The sequence below is a fragment of the Pristiophorus japonicus genome, chromosome 30 (genome assembly GCF_044704955.1).
Source record: "Pristiophorus japonicus isolate sPriJap1 chromosome 30, sPriJap1.hap1, whole genome shotgun sequence".
Lineage (NCBI taxonomy): Eukaryota > Metazoa > Chordata > Chondrichthyes > Pristiophoridae > Pristiophorus > Pristiophorus japonicus.
Genome location: NC_092006.1, coordinates 10,505,658 through 10,526,821, shown reverse-complemented (window position 1 = coordinate 10,526,821; position 21,164 = coordinate 10,505,658). Strand labels below are relative to the sequence as shown.

Here is a 21,164-nt window from a genome sequence, read left to right as displayed (position 1 = left end):
CTCCCTCGGTCCATGCGCTCCAGGAGTGTCGGCTTGCATGTTGAGCTTGAGTCTCTGGAGCGGAGCTCGAACCCACGACCTTCTGACTTGGAGGCGAGTGGATACTCAGCGATGCTGAGCCAGGGCTGATCCCAGCTCAGCCCCACATCAGAAAAGGCACAACGCGGTGCGATATCTCAACATAGAAAGCAGCAGCCAGTGTAGGCCGGGGGGGGGAACCTCTTAACCCATCTCCCTCATCCCTGGGCACAAATAGCCTCCACTCTTAAAGCACGCGTTGCTCCCAGAGTATGCCCCAAAAATCCCACAAGGGCCCTTTGCAAATCAGGAGTGCGTAAACTGAAGGAAACTCTTAAAACTCAATTTGTATCTGAAAAAGTGTTGCGCGTGACTGAATATATTTAAGACGGAGATAGATTTCTAGACACAAAAGGCATCAAGGGGTATGAGGAGAAAGTGGGAATATGGCATTGAGATAGAGGATCAGCCATGATCATCTTGAATGGCGGTGCAGGCTCGAGGGGCCAAATGGCCTGCCTTCATAGCTAAGGGATTTGAGTATAGGAGCAGGGAGATCTTACTGCAGTTGTACAGGGCCTTGGTGAGGCACACCTGGAATATTGTGTTGAGATATGATCTCCTAACCTGAGGAAGGACGTTCTTGCTATTGAGGGAGTGCAGCAAAGGTTCACGAGACTGATTCCCAGGATGGCAGGACTGACATAAGAAAAACTGGGTCTGTATTCATTGGCGTTTAGAAGAATGAGAGGGGATCTCATAGAAACATATAAAATTCTGATGGGACTTGACAGGTTAGATGCAGGAAGAATGTTCCCGATGTTGGGGAAGTCCAGAACCAGGGATCACAGTCTAAGGATAAGGGGTAAGCCATTTAGGACTGAGATGAGCAGAAACTTCTTCACTCAGAGAATTGTTAACCTGTGGAATTCTCTACCGCAGAGAGTTGTTGAGGCCAGTTTGTTAGATATATTCAAGAGGGAGTTAGATATGGCCCTTAAGGCTAAAGGGATCAAGGGGTATGGAGAGAAAGCAGGAAAGGGGTACTGAGGTGAATGATCAGCCATGATCTTATTGAATGGTGGTGCAGGCTCGAAGGGCTGAATGGTCTACTCCTGCACCTATTTTCTATATAGGGCTAGACTTTTCACTTTGCTGGCTATCGTGCAAAAAATGGGCTGTTTCTATGACTGCTCTGGTGCCATCTAGTGGCAGGGACAGAAAACCGCAGCAGAATAGACATTAGAGGCCTTTTGAGTGAGGGAGGTGAAACGGCCCATTGCACTGGCAGTCTGGACCTTGAAGCCCAGACAGCTCAGTTGTACCTCCCCCTGATATTTCGCGCAAGTTTGTTTGTCCCGTTGTGAATTTTCCTGGGCCTGGAGGTTTGGAAAGGGCTGTTGCAAGCATCTTAAATCAGCACACTCCGATCCGTGAGCATAAGCAATTCGAGATACACGGATGGGGATTAATGGGGACAGGGTTCAGCGACTGAACACACCGAGGCTCGTTTCTGTAGACAAGGCAGGAACCTGAGGGGTGACCTGCTGGGGGGGTCTTTAAAATTAGGAAAGGTTCGATAGAGTAGATGTCGTGCTGTTTGCACTTGTGGGGGAGACCAGAACTAGGAACCATCAATATCAGACAGTCACTAATAAATCCAACGGGGAATTCAGGAGAAACTGCTTTACCCAGAGAGCGGTGAGAATGTGGAACTCGCTGCCACAGGGAGGGGTCGAGGCGAATAGTATCGAGGCATTTAAAGGGAATCTGGATAAACACGAGGGAAAAAGGATATGGGGATGCGGGGGGGGGGGGGGGGAGAGACGGAGAGGGGTGGGGGGAGACGGAGAGGGGTGGGAGGGGGCTGGTGTGGAGCATAAACACCGGCACGGAACAGTGAGGCCGAATTGTAAATGCAAAAAATGCTTTTAAATTTAATAGGTAGTGAGTAGATAAAATATCTTAAAAAAAATATATATTTATATAGACATCGAGGAAAAGTGACTATTTATGTCACCAGTTCTGCATGTTGGAGGGTCTTGTTATGTTTGCCTCACTATTCCACTCCTCACAAGTTGCAAGTTAAACCAGGCTTAAAGAGCAGCATGGACAGGTTGGGCTGAGCGGCAGTTTCTGTGCTGTACAGTCGACGTATATGGACCCCCGCCCAGACTCCATGCTACGCGCTTAAGTGATGCAAGACTTTCTGCTGGGCCCGACCCAACAATAAATGAACCACAGACCGGCAGGCTGTGGAACCTGAGCTGCCTCTAAACGCAATGTTTTACGGTGCAGTTAAACCGAGATTATTATTTACTTTCGTCGAAACCTCCGCCCAGAAATCTGTGGTTCAAACGCAAAGCCCTTGCTTTGCCTTGAATTGGGGAGCTGGGCCTCAATCAACAGCTGCCTGCAGGGGGGGCCCAGTGACTAAGCGATGGTGGGAAAGGGAGATCATTTTGGAAAGGGGGGTAAAGACTTGGTGCCTGGGAAGGGAAGGAGTTTACAGCTAATGCCCAAAGCAAGACAGACCAAAGGGGAGAGGGAGAGCACAGGGAACAGCGGGGAATGTGTATAGGAAGAGCAGGCAAGTCAGAGAGAGAGGAGATATAAACAGAAAACGCTGAAAGCACTCAACAGGTCAGGCAGCATCTGTGGAGAGAGAAACAGAGTTAACGTTTCAGGTCGATGACCCTTCGTTAGAACTGGAAAAAGTTAGAGATGTAACAGGGTTTTAAGCAAGTGCAGGGACAGGGACAGGGGTGAGGGGAGGATCTAACGCAGGATTCCTGAGATAGGGTGGGAGGCAGGAGAGATTACACCATCGTCCCTTTTGTCTCTTAATCTCTCCTGCCTTCCACCCTATCAAAGACCTTCCCCTTTGTTCTTCCCTTCCCTGCCCGACACTTGCTTAAAACCCCGTGACATCTCGAACTTCCTCCAGTTCTGACGCGGGGTCATCAGCCTGAAACATTAACTCTGTTTCTCTCTCTCTCTCCGCAGATGCTACCTGACCTGCTGAGTGTTTCCAGCATTTTCTGTTTACGTTTCAGATTTCCAGCATCCGCAGTAGTTTGCTTCTGTGGGAGAGCGAGGGAATGAACGAGAGAGATCGGGCTCGAGAGAGTGAGAGAACAGGGTAGAGAATGTGCAGGGAAAGTGAGAGAGAGCAAGCAAGAGAACACGGTAGAAACATAGAAAATAGGTGCAGGAGTCGGCCATTCGGCCCTTCGAGCCTTCACCACCATTCAATATGATCATGGCTGATCATGCAACTTCAGTACCCCAGTAGAGAGCGTGCAGGGAGAGCAAGCAAGAGAGAGCGAGCGCGAGCAAACAGGGTAAAGAGCGTGTAAGGAGTGTGAGAGTGAGAACAGGGTAGTGTGTGTGCAGGGAGAGCGAGAGAACAGGATAGTGAGGGTCAGGGAGAGGGGGCAGTGAGTGTGAGCCAGAGCGTGTGCGTGTGCGTGTGCGTCTTATGGAAGTCGAGGGTTAAGGGGAGCAGGCGGGGAAGTGGAGCTGAGTCCATGAGATCAGCCATAATCTTAATGAATGGCGGAGTAGGCTCGAGGGGCCGAATGGCCTACTCCAGCTCCATGTTCTTGGACATTTTCCATCATGGAAGCACGAGGTAGTGCTGACCATACTTTCCAATACACCACCAGCCAGAGACTGCCAAGGACACATCATGCAACACCCTGGCAAGCACGGAGCAAAGCCCACAAAGCCCCCTGCCCCTGCCCACTCAGGTCACTCATTTTGTCCAACGTGGGAGGACAAAAGGCTGACTGGGCACTTCTTGGATCAGCAATCGAGCCCACCAGTCTGGCGCTGGACCTACTGAGCAACCCCAATGCTCACTGGACGGGAAGTTTAAAAGTGATCAAGATAAAAAACAGCCATTGGGGCTCTCAAAGAGGCTCGAAAAGAGCAGGGTGGGGTTGGAGCCTTGAGAGTGTTATTAATCATTCCAAGCTGCATGAGTCACCTCTTCAGAGCTTTACTGGGCTGCAGAGAGTCAAGTTAACAGTCACAGACGGAAACCAGACCCTGTACATCTAAGGAGTGTACTGCTACTACAGCTCAGACCCACACACATCAGGAAGTGAAGGATTTATGCGCACTGTATGATTGAAGAGTTCTTTTGTTTTAAACTTTTTCTTCGTGCTTATCAACACAAAAGATGTTGGTGCTGGGAAATGGACACACTCCCATTTCAGGCATGCAGGGCACTCCCTGGTCAGCTACAGAACGGGGTTAGATACAGAGTAAAGCTCCCTCTACACAGCCCCATCAAACACTCCCAGGGCAGGTACAGCACAGGGTTAGATACAGAGTAAAGCTCCCTCTACACTCTCCCATCAAACACTCCCAGGGCAGGTACAGGGGGTTAGATACAGAGTAAAGCTCCCTCTACACTGTCCCATCAAACACTCCCAGGGCAGGTACAGCACAGGGTTAGATACAGAGTAAAGCTCCCTCTACAGTGTCCCAGTATCTGGAAGAGAGACAGAAAGCTTGACACTCGGGGCAGAGACACCCCCAGAGTCAGTGGGAAGTGACTCCAGCCTCATCATTGGTCTCTGATGCCAACGGACAGTCTTTGCATTGCCAATATTTTCCGTGTTTAGTTTAGATTTTCGGTAGCTGCGATTTTTTAAGTACTTGGTATTTAACCCGATTATGATATTTGGAACTCGAACGATAACGGAAAAAAAAACGTTTCGTGTCCTTTGTGAATCGTGCGTTGAGCATAGCGTCAGAAGGTCTCCCTTCTTGGTGCGTTGGGTGAGTTAGTCCTCGCTAATCTGCAAGCAATCATTTTCCTTCAGCTTGATGGACCCCACTGATTTGCTGCAACCCTCTCCCCTTTCCTGTGCCGTCAGCTGCGTTACATTCAGCTCCAGGCATTTGGTCAAAGCCCGAGAAACAATCTTTGGATTCAGTGGCAAAAAATCAAGGAGAGGAGAAACGTCTTCACTCAGAATTGTGAACCGGTGGAATTCTCTACCACAGAAAGTTGTTGAGGCCAGTTTTTTGGATATATTCAAAAGGGAGTTAGATCCCTTATGGCTAAAGGGATCAAGGGGTATGGAGAGAAAGCAGGAATGGGGTACTGAAGTCGCATGATCAGCCATGATCATATTGAATGGTGGTGCAGGCTCGAAGGGCCAAATGGCCTACTCCTGCACCTATTTTCTATGTTTCTATGTAAGCTGCATTACATTCAGCTCCAGGCATTTGGTCAAAGCTCGAGGAACAATCTTTGCAGTCAGTGGCAAAAATTGAAGTAGAGTTAAAAAAACCATACTATTTCATGCCGGAAAAGCACAGAGTAATCATTAAAACAAAACACGAGCGGGGACAGCTAGCTAACAGTGCGCTGACTAAACGCAATTACATCGCTCTCCCAACTACGCAAGGTGGTAACCCACAGAGAGTGGTGAACAGCAGGGCAGGAAGGCGCACCGAGCAGCTCCCAGGACAGTGAAGCTCGGGCAGAATCAAGCCGCGTTGCATTGCTCAGGGGCTCTTTGCCAGGGCTCGTTTGTTGTCTTTGGTGCTGGGGAACGCGTTCATCATTCACGCCCAGTATCAAAGCACTCCCAAGGCCCGGATTTAGCGCGGGTTGGATGCAGTATACAAGTTGCCCGGACGGTGCTGTAAGCAAGCACTCCCGGGTCAGATTTAGCGCGGGTTGGATGCAGATGGTCTGTTCATTTGTTCATCTGTTCAGATGGTCTCCTGCCCTCGCAGGAAAGGCTGTTTCTACAATGAGCATATTTCGGTTTCTTCTTGCAAGAGAAGCGGAGGTGCTTTGGGCAGCAAACCAGTATGAATATGGGAGATGGAATATTGTGGCCAATTCTGAGCCACCGCACTTTAGGAAGGATGTCAAGGCATTGGAGATTGACCAGAATGGTTCCATGGGATGACTTCAGTGACGGGGAGAGACTGGAGAAGCCGGGGTTGTTCTCCTTCGAGCAGAGAAGGTTAAGGGGGAGATTTAATCGAGGGGTTCACTATCACGAGGGGTTTTGAGGAGTAAATCAGGAGAGACTGTTCCCGGGGGCAGGAGGGTGGGTAACCAGAGGGACACAGATTGACGATAATCGGCGATGGAACCAGAGGGGGAGATGGGGAGAATGTGTTTTTGACGCAGCGAGTTGTTGTGATCGGGAAGGCGCTGCCTGAAAGGGCGGTGGGAGCAGATTCAATCGGGACTTTCAAACGGGGGAATTGGGTAAATACTGGAAGGGGGGAAATGTGCCGGGCTGTGGGGAAAGAGCAGGGGGGAGTGGGACTGATTGGATCGCTCTGTCACAGAGCCGGCACAGCACGGGCTCCATGGGCCCAATGGGATCCTCCTGTGCTGCATGATTCTACGATTAATATTGCACAGTGTTAGATCAATTGTCCTACTTATTGGTACCCCCAAAAAAGTGCATTTGGTGATTTCTCTGTCGGGGCGATGGGTATAAGGTGTGATCAACAACCTCAGTTTTAAATTTACGTCACAGTGTTCGGTAAGTGAGTAAAGACTAAAATAAAGCAGTCTGTCTCGCCACTGGGCGATCATTGAACTGCGGCCAGCATTGGTTTGGGAAGGAGGCAAGTGCTCACTGGGCAAACTAAATGCCTCGAACAGAGAGAGGGAGAGAGAGAGAAGAGAGAGAGAGAAGAGAGAAGAGGAAGAGAGAAGAGAGAAGAGGAAGAGAGAAGAGAGAAGAGAGAAGAGAGAGAGAGGGGGGGGGAAGAGAGAGGGGGGGGAAAGAGAGAGGGGGGGAAAGAGAGAGGGGGGGAAAGAGAGAGGGGGGGAAAGAGAGAGGGGGGGGAAAGAGAGAGGGGGGGGAAAGAGAGAGGGGGGGGAAAGAGAGAGGGGGGGGAAAGAGAGAGGGGGGGGGAAAGAGAGAGGGGGGGGAAAGAGAGAGGGGGGGGAAAAGAGAGAGGGGGGGGGAAAGAGAGAGGGGGGGGAAGAGAGAGGGGGGGGAAGAGAGAGGGGGGGGAAGAGAGAGGGGGGGGGAAGAGAGAGGGGGGGGGAAGAGAGAGGGGGGGGAAGAGAGAGGGGGGGGAAGAGAGAGGGGGGGGAAGAGAGAGGGGGGGGGAAGAGAGAGGGGGGGGAAGAGAGAGGGGGGGGAAGAGAGAGGGGGGGGAAGAGAGAGGGGGGGGAAGAGAGAGGGGGGGGAAGAGGGCGAGAGGGAGAGGGCGAGAGGGAGAGGGCGAGCGGGAGAGAGGGCGCGAGCGGGAGAGGGAGAGCGAGTCGGAGAGGGGGGGCGCGAGCGGGAGAGAGAGAGCGAGTCGGAGAGGGAGAGCGAGTCGGAGAGGGAGAGCGAGTGAGTTAGAGAGAGAGAGAGAGAGAGAGTCAGAGAGAGAGAGTCGGAGAGAGGGGGTTAGAGAGGGAGAGAGAGAGAGAGTCAGAGAGAGGGGGAGAGAGAGAGTCGGAGCGAGAGAGAGAGTCGGAGCGAGAGAGAGAGAGAGAGAGAGAAAATAGGAGAGAGTGGGAAAGTAGGAGAGAGAGAGAGAGAGAGAGAGAGAGAGAGAGAGTAGGAGAGGGGAAAAGTAGGGGGGTGGGGGGAGAAGAGTAGGAATAAGCAAACGACAGCGAACAGCAACGAGCGAGTAGGAGAGAGAGGAGAGAGAGAGTAGGAGAGAGGGAGAGCGAGAGGGAATACATTAAAAAGAGGCAGCAGTGTGCAGCGGACAATCATACTGAGGTACATATATATTCAAGATTTCTACACCTCAGCTTTTGAATAAAGGTTCCATTCATGATCAGAATTTAAATAGGTTGCTGTTAGTATTTTGCTGATATTGTCTCACATTCACGCACACATGCATAGTGCTGAAAAATTTATACTTTTATTATATTTATATATATATATATATATATATATATATAATTTAGATATATATTAATCCTTCAAATCTAAGTCTACTTTAGTCACAATAAGGTTAGGTGGCAGACTTGGGGATTCACATCTGATGTCCCAATGATTAGTTAACGTCAGGACCGTTTAGTGAACCCGCTAGTACAAGAACGAGAGCAGGTACACTAGATTCCTGGCAAGTGACTTGTTCAACCATCCACCCATTTGCCCTCTCGTGTAGATATATATATATATATATATATATATTTTTTTTTAAAAAGAGTGTCGACGTTTCAATTGAAATCGGCGTGATGAGGAAAAAAAATGCACATCCTCCTGTGAAAATGATCGTTGCAATGGGGGCGCGTACAAAGGTGCGCTAACTTGGATTAGCGCCTGCTATTTCCCACGCTGTCTGGTGCCAGCATGCAGCAGGTAAAGGGCTGCAGCAGCAGCAGCAGAGGTGGGCGAGGGGAACGAGAAAACCAGGAGGGCAGGAGTGCACGTTGGGCTTGGCACACTCGTTCACGGCCAACGCATGTGGATAAAGAAGCGACTAGGCCCGACGAGGTCGCCAAGGGCAACTGCTACCTGTCTGGCACCCCCCCCCCCCCCCCCCCGCAGCCGCTTCACGCCTCGTAGCCACTGCTGCAAAGAGAGCGCGCCTCCCTCTTTTACCCCCTGCTCCCCAACCCCCCCCCCAAGGTATCACTACATGTGGATAACTAGGTCCCGCGACACATGCACGCGAGGGCCACACTTGAGCGGCGGACACATCGGAAAGGGAGTCAAACGTCACCCCCCCGCAATCGCTAAACACAGTTCTTTGGTCGCTGGTCCAAAGGTCAATACGAGAACACGTATAGGATATAGCCAACAAAAAAAATCCCCGAAATATAGTTAACTTTAAATTATTCTAGAGAGAGAGAGAGACACACATACATAGAGAGAGAAGAGTGTTTCATCTCAATCGTTGCCACTTAACCCGAGAATAAAAAAGGTGCATGGGGTAGACGCTCATGACAGCGGCTTAAAGCATACCAAAACCCTGCCTCATATAGCCACGGGCTAGTGAAGTGGACAATGTGCAACGGTTTTAGCAGGGTGGGGGGGGAGGGGGCGGGTCTTTGTGCAACCCTTTTATAAAAATATATCTTTGCTCTGTAAGATTACGATGGATCCACCAGGACCTCTTCCTCGGGCTCGTGATCCCACGCCGTGCACACGTGGCCCCAATCCTGCATACCGTCGACGTCAGAGTTTCCATCTGACTGCGGGCATTCCGTCTTCATCTGGTACTCCTCGGGAAACCCGTCGATTCCCGGGCGTTCCCGCTTAGTTTCATACTCCTCGGGAAACCCGTCTGTTCCCGGACGTTCCCGCTTGACCACGAACTCCTCGGGAAACCCGTCTGCTCCCGGGCGTTCCCGCTTGACCTCGAACTCCTCGGGAAACCCGTCTGCTCCCGGGCGTTCCCGCTTGATCTCGTACTCCTCGGGAAACCCGTCTATTCCCGAGTGCTCACGCTTGATGTCGAACTCCTCGGGGAACCCGTCTATTCCCGGGCGTTCCCTCTTCATCTCGTACTCGTCGGGAAACCCGTCTATTCCCGGGCGCTCGTGCTTGATCTCGTACTCCTCGGGAAACGCGCCGTCTATTCTCGAGCGCTCCCGCTCCATCTCATACTCGTCCGGCAGGCCACTGCCGTCTGGGCCAAGCTCGCAATCAGCCGGCGCCCCACCATCGCCCTTGCGCCTCCTGGTGCGGATCTCCAGGCAGTTCTGGCCCTTCAGGTGGCGCTGCAGGTGATCAAGCCGCACGAAGGCCTTGCGGCACTGGCTGCACTCGAAGGGGCGGTCGCCGGTGTGAAGCCGGGCATGGTTCTTCAGGTCATAGCTGTGCAGGAAGCGCGCGTCGCAACAGCTGCAGCAGTACGGCCGCTCCCCCGTGTGTTTCCTCATGTGGATCTTCAGCTTGTCGTTTCTGCGGGCGGGGGGGGGGGGGGGGGGGAGGGAAGAGGGGAACAAGAAAGTCCAAGTCAGTGCAAGAAGTGGTCCACGCTTCACGTTAGACAAATTTGTTTGCGTTCTTTGAGGATGTAATGAGCAGGGTGGAGAGGGGGGAACCAGTAGATGTCGTACATTTAGATTTTGGGGGTGGTGGGTAGGAAGAGAGTGTGTGAAAGAGAAAAAGACGTGGGGGAAAACAAGAAAGTCCGAGACAGTGCATGAACAGCTCCAGGCCCACTCCCCATTGCCCTCCGTGCTGGAAAATGCGCACGCAGGTGTGGGCAAAAGCTCGACTTGTGATGTTTGTCACGGCCGAATATCCAACCAACGGGTGAGGTGCTGGAGGGTGGAGGGCGCCATACCACTATGGCAAGCATGAGTCAGCATCTTTTGGGCGGAGGTGGAGAGGGGGAAAGAGACAGAGAGAGAGAGAGAGAGAGAGAGAGACAGAGACAGACAGAGAGAGCCAGACAGACAGAGAAAACCGGGGGCAGGGGGAGAGACTGGCACTTTTAGTCCCATTAGTTTGTCTAGTACTTTTATCTCTTGTGATAGTGATTGCTTTAAGTTCCCCTGGACCTCATGGCCTGCATCCGAGGGTCTTAAAAGAAGTGGCTGCAGAGATAGTGGATGCATTGGTTGTAATCTACCAAAAGTCCCTGGATTTTGGGGTGGTCCCATGGATTGTAAAACCGCAAATGTAACGCCCCTATTTAAGAAAGGAAGGAGACAGAAAGCAGGAAAACATAGACTCGTTAGCCCAACATCTGTTGTTGGGAAAATGCTGGAGTCCATCATTAAAGTAGTAGTAGTGGGACATTTAGAAAATCGTAATACAGTCAGGCAGAGTCAGCATGGTTTTACGAGGGGGAATTCATGTTTGACAAATTTGCTCACGTTTTTTGAGAATGTAATGAACAGGTTGGATAGAGGGTAACCAGATGATGTGCATTTGGACTGGGGTGGGGCGGGAAAGAGACACACACCCGGGGGGGAAAGAGACAGCGAGTGCGAGAGAGAGCGAGCGAGCGCGAGAGAGAGCGAGCGAGCGAGCGAGCCAGACAGAGAGAGAGACAGACAGAGAGAGAGAGAGAGAGACAGACAGAGAGAGAGAAAGAGAGACACACACAGAGAGAGAGAAAGACAGACAGAGAGAGAGAAAGACAGACAGACAGACAGAGAGAGACAGAGAGAGAGAGAGAGACAGAGAGAGACAGAGAGAGAGAGAGAGAGAGAGAGAGAGACAGAGAGAGAGAGACAGAGAGAGAGAGACAGAGAGAGAGAGACAGAGAGAGAGAGACAGAGACAGAGAGAGAAAACTGGGGGCAGGGGGAGAGACTGGCAAGAGGAGGGGGAGGGATAGAGGCTGGGTGAGGGAAGAGAAGAGTGAGGGACGAGAGAGAGAGATGGGACAAGGAGAACACTGTGGGTCGGTGGGCGGGAGAAAGTGTTCCCGACGTGCTGCGTCACCCCGGATGATAATGCCCGTGCGGCGCAGTCACTTAGTTTCCCGATGGCAAGCGCTGTACCTGGTGAAGCGCACACCACACACTTCGCAGGCGAAGGGCTTCTCCCCCGTGTGGGTGCGCATGTGCCGCGGGAGCTTGCCGGCCCCGTGAATGACCTTGTGGCAGATGGGGCACTCCTGGGGCATCTGCGACTTGCGCCTGCGCACCAGCTTGTCGGGCGAGCCCAGCACGTTGCTCAGCACGCCGTTGCTGAGGGAGCTGAGGTAGAGTGCAGAGTCCAGCTCCGTGCCCTCGTCGTCCGTGTGACGCTCGGCGGGCGAGGGCGGGCGGTGGTAGAGGGGCGCCTCGGCCTGGTCGCCGAAGTCCTCGCTAAACTCTTCGTACTCCTTCTCGTCGCCGTCGCCGCCCCTCTGGGGGTCCAGTGTCACCGAGTACTGGTCCTGTAGACCCATCGGGGCGTCCGGCGGGGGCTCGAGCTGCTTTGCCGCGATAACGTTGTTCATGGACGTGCGGAGGGGCTGGACGATGCGGTACAGGTTGCCGCGGTTGTTGAGGGAGACCCGGGGCGGCTTCTTGGGCCGCTTGCGCTGCCGGAACCTGGGGACCTCCAGCATCTCGATGACGTTGATGGGGCTGCCTGCGATCTGCTCCTCAAAGCCGTCCAAGTAGCGCCTGGCCTTGGCGTAGTCCACCAGGCCGGCGTTGTCGTCGCCGCCGCCGCCGGGGGGCTCAGCCTCGTCCTCGCCACCGCTGCTCCGCAGGATGTCGATGCAGGCGTCGGTCACGCACTGGATCTCCAGGAGGCGGGCCGCCTGCAGGACCTCCCGCATGTTGGAGTTGCTAATGGTGAGCGTGGCGGTGTAGGCGAACTCCAGCAAGGCGGCCAGCACATCGGGCTTGACGAAGTCCAGCTCACAGACGGTACGCTGGCCGCTGAACGACTTGGAGGTGAACAGCTTCTTGAAGTACTGGCTGCAGGCGGCCAGCACCGCGCGGTGCGTCCGGTACTCCAGCCCCTGGGTTACGATGGTCACGTCACAGAGCAGCCCCTTGTGCCGCTGCTCGTTGAGGCTGTTGAGGAGCTCGCTGCTGTGCTCGGGGAAGGGGATCCCAATCAGTTCATCCTTGGCGGTACCCATCTTACCCTGCAACAACAAAAGAGGTGGAATATTGACACAAGCAGCAGCAACACTGGGGGGGTATGGGGAAAAACATTGCATTTCGATAGCACCTTACATAGAAAATAGGTGCAGGAGCAGGCCTTTCGGCCCTTTCAATATGATCATGCAACTTCAGTACCCCATTCCTGCTTTCTCTCCATACCCCTTGATCCCTTTAACCGTAAGGGCCACATCGAACTCCCTCTTGAATATATCTAACGAACTGGCCTCAACAACTTTCTGCGGTAGAGAATTCCACAGGTTCACAATTCTCTGGGTGAAGAAGTTTCTCCTCATCTCGGTCCTAAATGGCTTACCCCTTATCCTTCGACTGTGACCCCTGGTTCTGGACTTCCCCAACATCGGGAACATTCTTCCTGCGTCTAACCTGTCCAATCCCGTCAGAATTTTATATGTTTCTATGAGATCCCCTCTCTTTCTTCTAAATTCCAGTGAATATAAGCCTAGTCGATCCAGTCTCTCTTCATATGTTAGTCCTGCCATCCCGGGAATCAGTCTGGTGAACCTTCGCAGCACTCCCTCAACAGCAAGAATGTCCTTCTTCAGATTAGGAGACCAAAACTGTACACAATATTCAAGGTGTGGTCTCACCAAGGACCTGTACAACTGCAGTAAGACCTCCCTGCTCCTATACTCAAATCCTCTCGCTATGAAGGCCAACATGCCATTTGCTTTCTTAACTGCCTGCTGTACCTGCATGCCTACTTTCAATGACTGATGTACCATGACACCCAGGTCTCGTTGCACCTCCCCTTTTCCTAATCTGTCACCATTCAGATAATATTCTGCCTGTGTGTTTTTGCAACCAAAGTGGATAACCTCACATTTATCTACATTATACTGCATCTGCCATGCATTTGCCCACTCACCTAACCTGTCCAAGTCACCCAGCAGCCTCTTAGCATCCTCCTCACAGCTCACACTGCCACCCAGCTGTGTCATCTGTAAACTTGGAGATATTACATTCAATTCTTTTGTCTAAATCATTAATATATATTGTAAATAGCTGGGCTACCAGCACTGAACCTTGCAGCACCCCACTAGTCACTGCCTGCCATTTTGAAAAGGACCCGTTTATTCCTCCTCTTTGCTTCCTGTCTACCAACCAGTTCTCTATCCACGTCAATACATTACCCCAATACCATGTGCCTTAAATTTGCACACTAATCTCTTATATGGGGACCTTGTCAAAAGCCTTTTGAAAGTCCAAATACACCACATCCACTAGTTCTCCTTATCCTCAGGACGTCCCAGGACGTTGCACAGCCAATGAAGCACTTTTCGAAGTGCAATCCTCGTTGTGATGTGGGAAACGCGGCAGCCCATTTGCGCACAGCAAGCTCCCACAAACAGCAATGTGATAATGACCCAGATCATCTGGTTTTCGTGCTGTTGGTCGAGGGATAAACACTGGGCCCCAGGACACCGGGCAGAACTCCCTCTTGCCCTTTGTTGAAATAGTGACCGTGGGATCTTTGACGTCTGCCTCAGGGGGGCAGACGGGGGCCTCTGTTTAACGTTCCATCCGAAAGGCGGACCCTCCCTCAATACTGGCACTGGGAGCAGGCCTGGATTACGGGCTCATGTCTTTGGAGTGCAACGTGAATCCACGACCTTCTGACTCGGAGGGGCGGGGGGGGGGGTAGTGGTGGGGGAGTACGCTACCCAGAGCCAAGACAATCCTTTTTTCGATGCATGAAACCAATCTTCACAATTTCTCCTCTTCCTTAAAAGGTTTCCCTCTCTCTCTCTCTCTCTCTCTCTCTCTTTTTCCCACCTCGTTATCTGGTGCCCCCCCCACCCCCCGCGCACAAGCGGTATGAATCGGGTTAAGGGAGTGACTGTCTTCCCCCTGGAGCTCCTGGGTCGCTCGAGTTGGTTTGCCTTCTTAATAAGTCTTTCGCTGGAAAGGGGGAGACGTTGTGCTCGACTTGGCACTGGCTCACAGACAGCCCAGGGAAGGCTGGAACTTGCATGCGATCACTGCGTCACACAGTGCCCGGGTACACCAGTAGGCTATATGGCAGACTGCCCGGGGCTCAGACTGTGCCCATTAGCCTGCGATGGAAACTGCCATTTCTATCATTGCATGTAATTAGCGTGATAAGAGAAAATTGCTACAATTAAGGAAATCAAACCCTCCCCCAGCAGTGAGCTCCCAGCCAGAGATACATCCCCGACCAACACATGTCTTCCTTATGTGTCACTGGGACCCTGCTCAAGGAACAGCCCATCAGGCCCCTGAATCCAGCAAGGGGGGGGGGGGGGGGGAAGGAAGGGTACCAGATAACGTAAGCAGGGCTGCCCATCTCCTCCATATCTCACCCCACTACAACTCAATGTAGGAGCGTTCAGGACTGCAGACAACTACGGGGAAGGAAGGGAAGGCAGGATTAATTAACATGTTAAACATGGCCCCTCGATACGCTCAGGGTGTCCCAAAGCCAGCAAGTTGAGTCACCGTCGGCAAACTCGACAGCCAACTTGGACACGAAATCCCAGAAATAGCTCAGAGTTGAATAACCAAGCTGTTCTTGGTTTGAGAGAGGAATGTTGGCCGGGACTTCGCTGCTCTTCTTCCAACAGGGCCCACCAGATAGCGGATCTGCACAGGCAGACGGGGGCTGCGTTTTTAATGTCCCGCCCGAGAGGTGGCACCTGTGACTATGCCGCGCACCCTCCTCAGTTCTGCACCGAAGGGGCAGCCAATGCCATTTACTTAAGGCTACAACCTACTAGCTCGGAGGCGAGAGTCCTGCCAACTGAGCCAGACTGATGCTTCCAAGCAGAGATATCATTGTTATGGGATGATATGCTGGAGACTCCATTTTGCAGCAAAACTATCTTCCCCGAAATCCGAGAACATAAACATAAGAAATAGCAGTCGTCGGCCATTCGGCCCCTTGAGCTTGCTCCGCCATTTAATACGATCATGGCTGATCTGATCATGGACTCAGCTCCACTTCCCTGCCCGCTCCCCATAACCCTTGACTCCCTTATCGCTCAAAAATCTATCTCCACCTTAAATGTATTCAATGACCCAGCCTCCACAGCTCTCTGGGGCAGAGAATTCCACAGATTTACAACCCTCAGAGAAGAAATTCTTCCTCATCTCAGTTTTAAATGGGCGGTCCCTTATTCTAAGATTATGTCCCCTAGTTCTAGTCTCCCCCATCAGTGGAAACATCCTCTCTGCATCCACCTTGTTGAGCCCCCTCATTATCCTATATGCTTCAATAAGATCACCTCTCATTCTTCTGAACTCCAATGAGTAGAGGCCCAACCTACTCAACCTTTCTTCATAAGACAACCCCCTCATCCCCGGAATCAACCGAGTGAACCTTCTCTGAACAGCATCCAATGCAAGTATATCGTTCCTTAAATATGGAGACCAAAACTGCACGCAGTACTCCAGGTGTAGCCTCATCAATACCCTGTAGATCTGTAGCAGGACTTCTCTGCTTTTATACTCTATCCTCCTTGCAATAAAGGCCAACATTCCATTTGCCTTCCTGATTATTTGCTGTACCTGCATACTAGGGCAACAGCGTTCTGAAAAAAATGTCCAAATAATCATCTTGGGACGCTCAAGGCCTCTTCATGGCCAGAAGAGTTGCAACAATAGTTCTTTTTGTTCTTTGCATGGTTCTGACCTTCCAGATAAATCGGTCCGATAACGAACCTGACCTTTTCTGGACACGCGAAGAGGCAGGGAGGTTTATGTTTAAGCCCTGAAACCCACTGCGGAACTTTGAACCAACCTTAGGAATGCTGAGCTCATAGAATCATAGAAATTTACAGCGCGGAAGGAGGCCATTCGGCCCATCATCTCCGCGTCGGCCAATGAAGAGCCACCCAGCCTAATCCCACGTTTCTGCTCTTGGTCTGTAGCCCTGCAGGTTACGGCACTTCTGTTAAGTCCTGACTCTAATGTACTGACTTACACGAGACACATGCTGAAGTCAAGGTCACTCAGCACCTGCACCTTTAATTCCAGCTCTCCAGTGCTGCACTTGCCTGAGACCTCCCTTTATATACCTCAGTGGGACAAGTATGGAGTGTCTCCTGCAAGTGCACCCCTGGTGGTAAGGTATGTTTATTGTTACAGGTCATATCCAGTTACAGTCATGTATAGCATGGTAAGATAGTTATATACAGTAATGTGAGATACATGACAACTTCAAGGTACTTTTTAAATGTGGTGAGGGTTTCTGCCTCTACCACCCTTTCAGGCAGTGAGTTCCACCCCAGACCCCCACCACCCTCTGGGTGAAGACATTTCCCCTCAAATCCCCTCTAAACCTCCCCCCCCCCCCCAATTACTTTAAATCTATGCCCCCTGGTTATTGACCCCTCTAAGGGAAACCGGTCCGTCCTATCCACTTTATCCAGGCCCCTCATCATTTTATACACCTCAGTAAGGTCTCCCCTCGGCCTCCTCTGTTCCAAAGAAAATAGACCCTGCCTCTCCAATCTTTCCTCATCGCTAAAATTCTCCAGTCCAGGCAACATCCTGGTAAGTCCCCTCTGCACCCTCTCGAGTGCAATCACATCTTTCCTGTAATGTGGTGACCAGAACTGCACGCAGTACTCCAGCTGCGGCCTAATCAGTGTCTTAATCTGCGAGCTGATGTAGATTGACGTAAACTGAGGGGTAAAGGTCACGGGAGAGATTGTGATGAGATGTCAAGTAAGGTTAGCAAGATCGGGGGCTGATTGGCCCGCTACCAAGGTCAACAAGTGTTCCACCAGGACTTTCACTGCCTTCACATGTGCCTGAGTGCATCATTTCCTTGATTAAGTATGCGTCTAGAACCCATTCCTTGCACAGACAACAGCTCGAAGTTGGTCCCCGTGTTGATTCTCCTGGAATCATACCCTTCAAATTGTCACCCTCGCCCAATTTCCTTCTTGAGCCCGAGAGGACCACAAAACACTGCCCCCAACCCCGCAACCCTCACTGCCAATAGACGCACAAACCACATATTCCATGCTCCCCCTGCAAAATGTGCACTTATCTGAGAAAGTGCAGACACACGACTGAATTCCCAAAATGTGTGTGCACGCGACCTTCTTTTGAGGGGAACTTTTAATACCTTCAATGGCCACACAAGAATTGAGACAGTGGTTTAGCATTTCCTCCGTGGGGGAAAAAAAAAAATTAATGAGTAATGGAAATATTAACCGAGGTGTCTCTCACTTTTTCAGTGAAGCGTATTGGAGTTCTTCTCAACGCCCACTAGTTTCAACAGTTGGACCAATCATCCAGAAAACATGCTTAGCTGGCTACACAATCGCCCACTATACCTCAGCACTCCATCTCAGTTCCAGCAACAAAAAAAACTTGCAGACAGAAACACAACGCACAGGAGGATCCCATTGGGCCCATGGAGCCCGTGCTGTGCCGGCTCTGTGACAGAGCGATCCAATCAGTCCCACTCCCCCCTGCTCTTTCCCCACAGCCCCGGCACATTTCTCCCCTTCCACATTTACCCAATTCCCCTGTTTGAAAGTCATGATTGAATCTGCTCCCACCGTCATTTCAGGCAGCGCATTCCCAATCACAACTCGCTGCGTCAAAACACATTCTCCCCATCTCCCCCTCTGGTTCCATCGCCGATTATCGTCAATCTGTGTCCCTCTGGTTACTGACCCTCCTGCCCCCGGGAACAGTCTCCTGATTTACTCCTCAAAACCCCTTGTGGTTTTGATCACCTCGATTAAATCTCCCCTTCATCTTCTCAATGTACACAACAGATGTGTGATCAATATCCAGAATCTGGAGAAAAAGCACCTTTCAAGACCTCAATGCAGCTCACAGCAGTGTCTTCGTGACCCCTCCACTTGTCCAACACACAAGAAGCTTTGTTTTAAGGTGTCAGCCGTGGTTCAGTGGGTGGCAGTCACACCTCTGAGCCAGAGGGGTGTAGCTTCAGACTGAGGGTGCAGACTCTAGCACAAAATCTAGGCTGACTGAGGGAGCGCCGCACTGTCGGAGGGGCAGTGCCGAGGGAGCGGCGCACTGTCGGAGGGGCGGTACTGAGGGAGTGCCGCACTGTCACAGGGGCGGTACTGAGGGAGCGCCGCACTGTCGGAGGAGCCGTCTTTCAGATGAGACGTTAAACCGAGGCCCTCGTCTGCTCTCTCAAGTGGATGTAAAAAAGATCGCACGGTGCTATTTTGAAGAACAGCAAGGGAGTGATGCCCCATGTCCTGGGGCCAATATTTATCCCTCAATCAACTTAAAAAACAGATGATCTGGGTCATTATCACACTGCTGTGTGTGGGAGATTGCTGTGCGCAAATAGGCTGCCACATTTCCTACATTACAACAGTGACTACACTCCAAAAGTACTTCATTGGCTGTAAAGCATTTTGACACATCCAGGGACATGAAAGGCGCGATATAAATCCTAGTCTGCCTTTCTTTAGTAACTTTATTTCTTCCCCTTCCTCTCTCTTTTCCACCGACACACCCCACTCCCTCCCCCTCTGCACCCACCACCCCACCAAAGGCAGGTCAGATAGAGTACTTGTATAATTATACTGCCTTTATGTAGAAGATAGTATGACTGAAAAATCTCTCAAGTTTCTTTCAGGAAATGTAGTCGCTGTTGTAATGTAGGAAAAAGCAGGAAGACCTTTCAAGTGGGACTAGTAACGTCAGTGTGTGAGCAACATGACTACAAAGGCAGCAATGGTTGAAGGCAGCAGCCTGTCAGCACCTTCTGAGGGTTGGACAACAAATACTGGTCTTGCCCGTGTTGACAAATCCCAAGATCAAATATGAAATCTCACTGCAGAGATCTGATGAGTAAATCGAACATCCCTCTGACCTCCAAAGAAATATTAACGCTCCCGCGCAGAGCACACTTCACAGGTTAGATATAACCCTTGTGCCAAAATGTCAGGCTTTTCTGATTGGTTCGAACTGATCTCCTATTCTGATCGGGGAGTGCTGAGACGTTACTTCGCCTCAAAGTACTCGCAAACCATTTACTTTTCTGCGTCTCACCACATCCCTTTCGACTGAGAAACGAGACCATTACCAAATAAGCCAAAGTGACAACAGTGGCAGCCAAAATGACAGGCTGCTATTCAACTGCAGAGTTCCTGCTCTCGCCAGACTACCCAGAGATCATCGCGGCTAATCGCTGCGCTGCTGTCAACAAGTGCTTCCCGACATCGATCCTGAACTTGCCCGTCATCAGTTTGTGGTGACCTGTAGTCGTGGTTTAACTTCAAATCCAGAATTAGCTTCTCTGTTCTCCCGAGTGTCTTGCAGGGTAAGGGAAGTTAAGGGCTGGAGTGAGAGAGTGTGAGGCCATGGGTAGCACTCTCATCTCCGAGTCAGGTGGTCGTGTTTTCGAGTCCCACTCCAGCGACTTGAGCACCATACACCAGGCCGGCAATTCCAGTGCAGGACTGAGGGGGCGGCCCCCTGTACGAGGGGCGGTGCCGAGGGAGCGCCGCGCTGTCGGACGAGACGTTAAACTGAGGCCCGTCTGCCCCCTCGGGTGGATGTGAAAGATTCCATGACCAATATTTGAAGAGCAGGGGGAATTCTGCACGGTGCCCTGACCAATATTTATCCCTCAACCAAAAAGAAACAGATTATCTGGGTCATTACTGCATTGCTGGTTGTGGGAGCTTGCTGTGCACAAGTTGGCTGCCGCGTTTCCCACATTACAACTGTGACTGCACTCCAAAAGTATGGAGTTGGCTGCAAGTGCTTGGTGAAAGGGGTTATATAAATGCAAGCCTTTCTTTCTCCCAGCTTTCCCTCCGAACCTCTGAAACGAGACATCAACCTCGTGGGATGTTCTCTGCACTGCCGCGAGGGCTCGGGTGCCTCCCTTGTGCCTTGGTGACGGGAACTGAACGTTGTACTCCATCGCCTGAGCTCCCCGCCCCCTCCCATCTTTTCTTTGGCATCTCTCCTCCCTCCCCAACGATTTCAAAAAAAAGGTACACTTTATTCCTTTCGTGTTTCACTCACTCGGGTTTCAAGTGCCCTTTGAGCTGGTCAAAAGGAGTCCGACACATCCGGCACAAACTAACTCCTTGTAGACTTCTCCAGCTCCCAGGGAACAAAGGGTCAGTGGAAGGACGCTGCTGAGCACACTGCCAACGTCACTTCTGATCAACCATAAAGCTGGCATTCTGGTGCCGACGTGAAACCCTGGCACCAATCTCTTCCCACTTTTCCTCGGTGTACAAAACTCTTCCCCACTCAGCTCGACACAAGTTAGAGTTCCAAATTGCAGCAGAGAACAGAGAGGAGGGAGAGGAGAGAGTAAAAACGAAAAGACTTCATTTTTGTCTCCAGCGCCTTTCACGACCACCGGACGTCTCAAAGCGATTTACAGCCAATGAAGTACTTTTGACGTGTGGTCACTGTTGTAATGTGGGAAACACGGCAGTTAATTTGCAAATATGCAAGCTCCCACACACAGCAATGTGATAATGACCCAGGTCATCTGTTTTTGTTATGCTGATTGAGGGATAAATATTGGCCAGGACACCAGGGAGAACTCCCCCTGCTCCTCTTCAAAACAGTATTGTGGGACCTTTTAATGCAGACGGGGCCTCAGTTTAACGTCTCATATGAAAGAC

General features: G+C 51.4%; 1 protein-coding gene across 4 annotated transcripts in view; it reads right to left on the bottom strand.

The window, feature by feature from the left end:
• Positions 1–21,164, bottom strand: part of LOC139240209 (zinc finger and BTB domain-containing protein 7B-like) — a 156,557-nt gene that overhangs the window by 5,246 nt on the left and 130,147 nt on the right. For 3 of the 4 annotated variants that reach the window (XM_070868675.1, XM_070868676.1, XM_070868674.1), the window contains 2 exons: positions 11,428–12,512; positions 8,602–9,872 (listed from right to left, as the gene is read on the bottom strand). The exons of the other annotated variant lie outside the window; for it this stretch is intronic. In XM_070868675.1, the coding sequence (XP_070724776.1) occupies positions 9,059–9,872; positions 11,428–12,506 (1,893 nt within the window). In that variant the 5' untranslated portion in view covers positions 12,507–12,512 and the 3' untranslated portion in view covers positions 8,602–9,058. Of the gene's footprint in view, positions 1–8,601; positions 9,873–11,427; positions 12,513–21,164 lie in introns of those variants that run through there. 4 annotated transcript variants of the gene reach the window in all.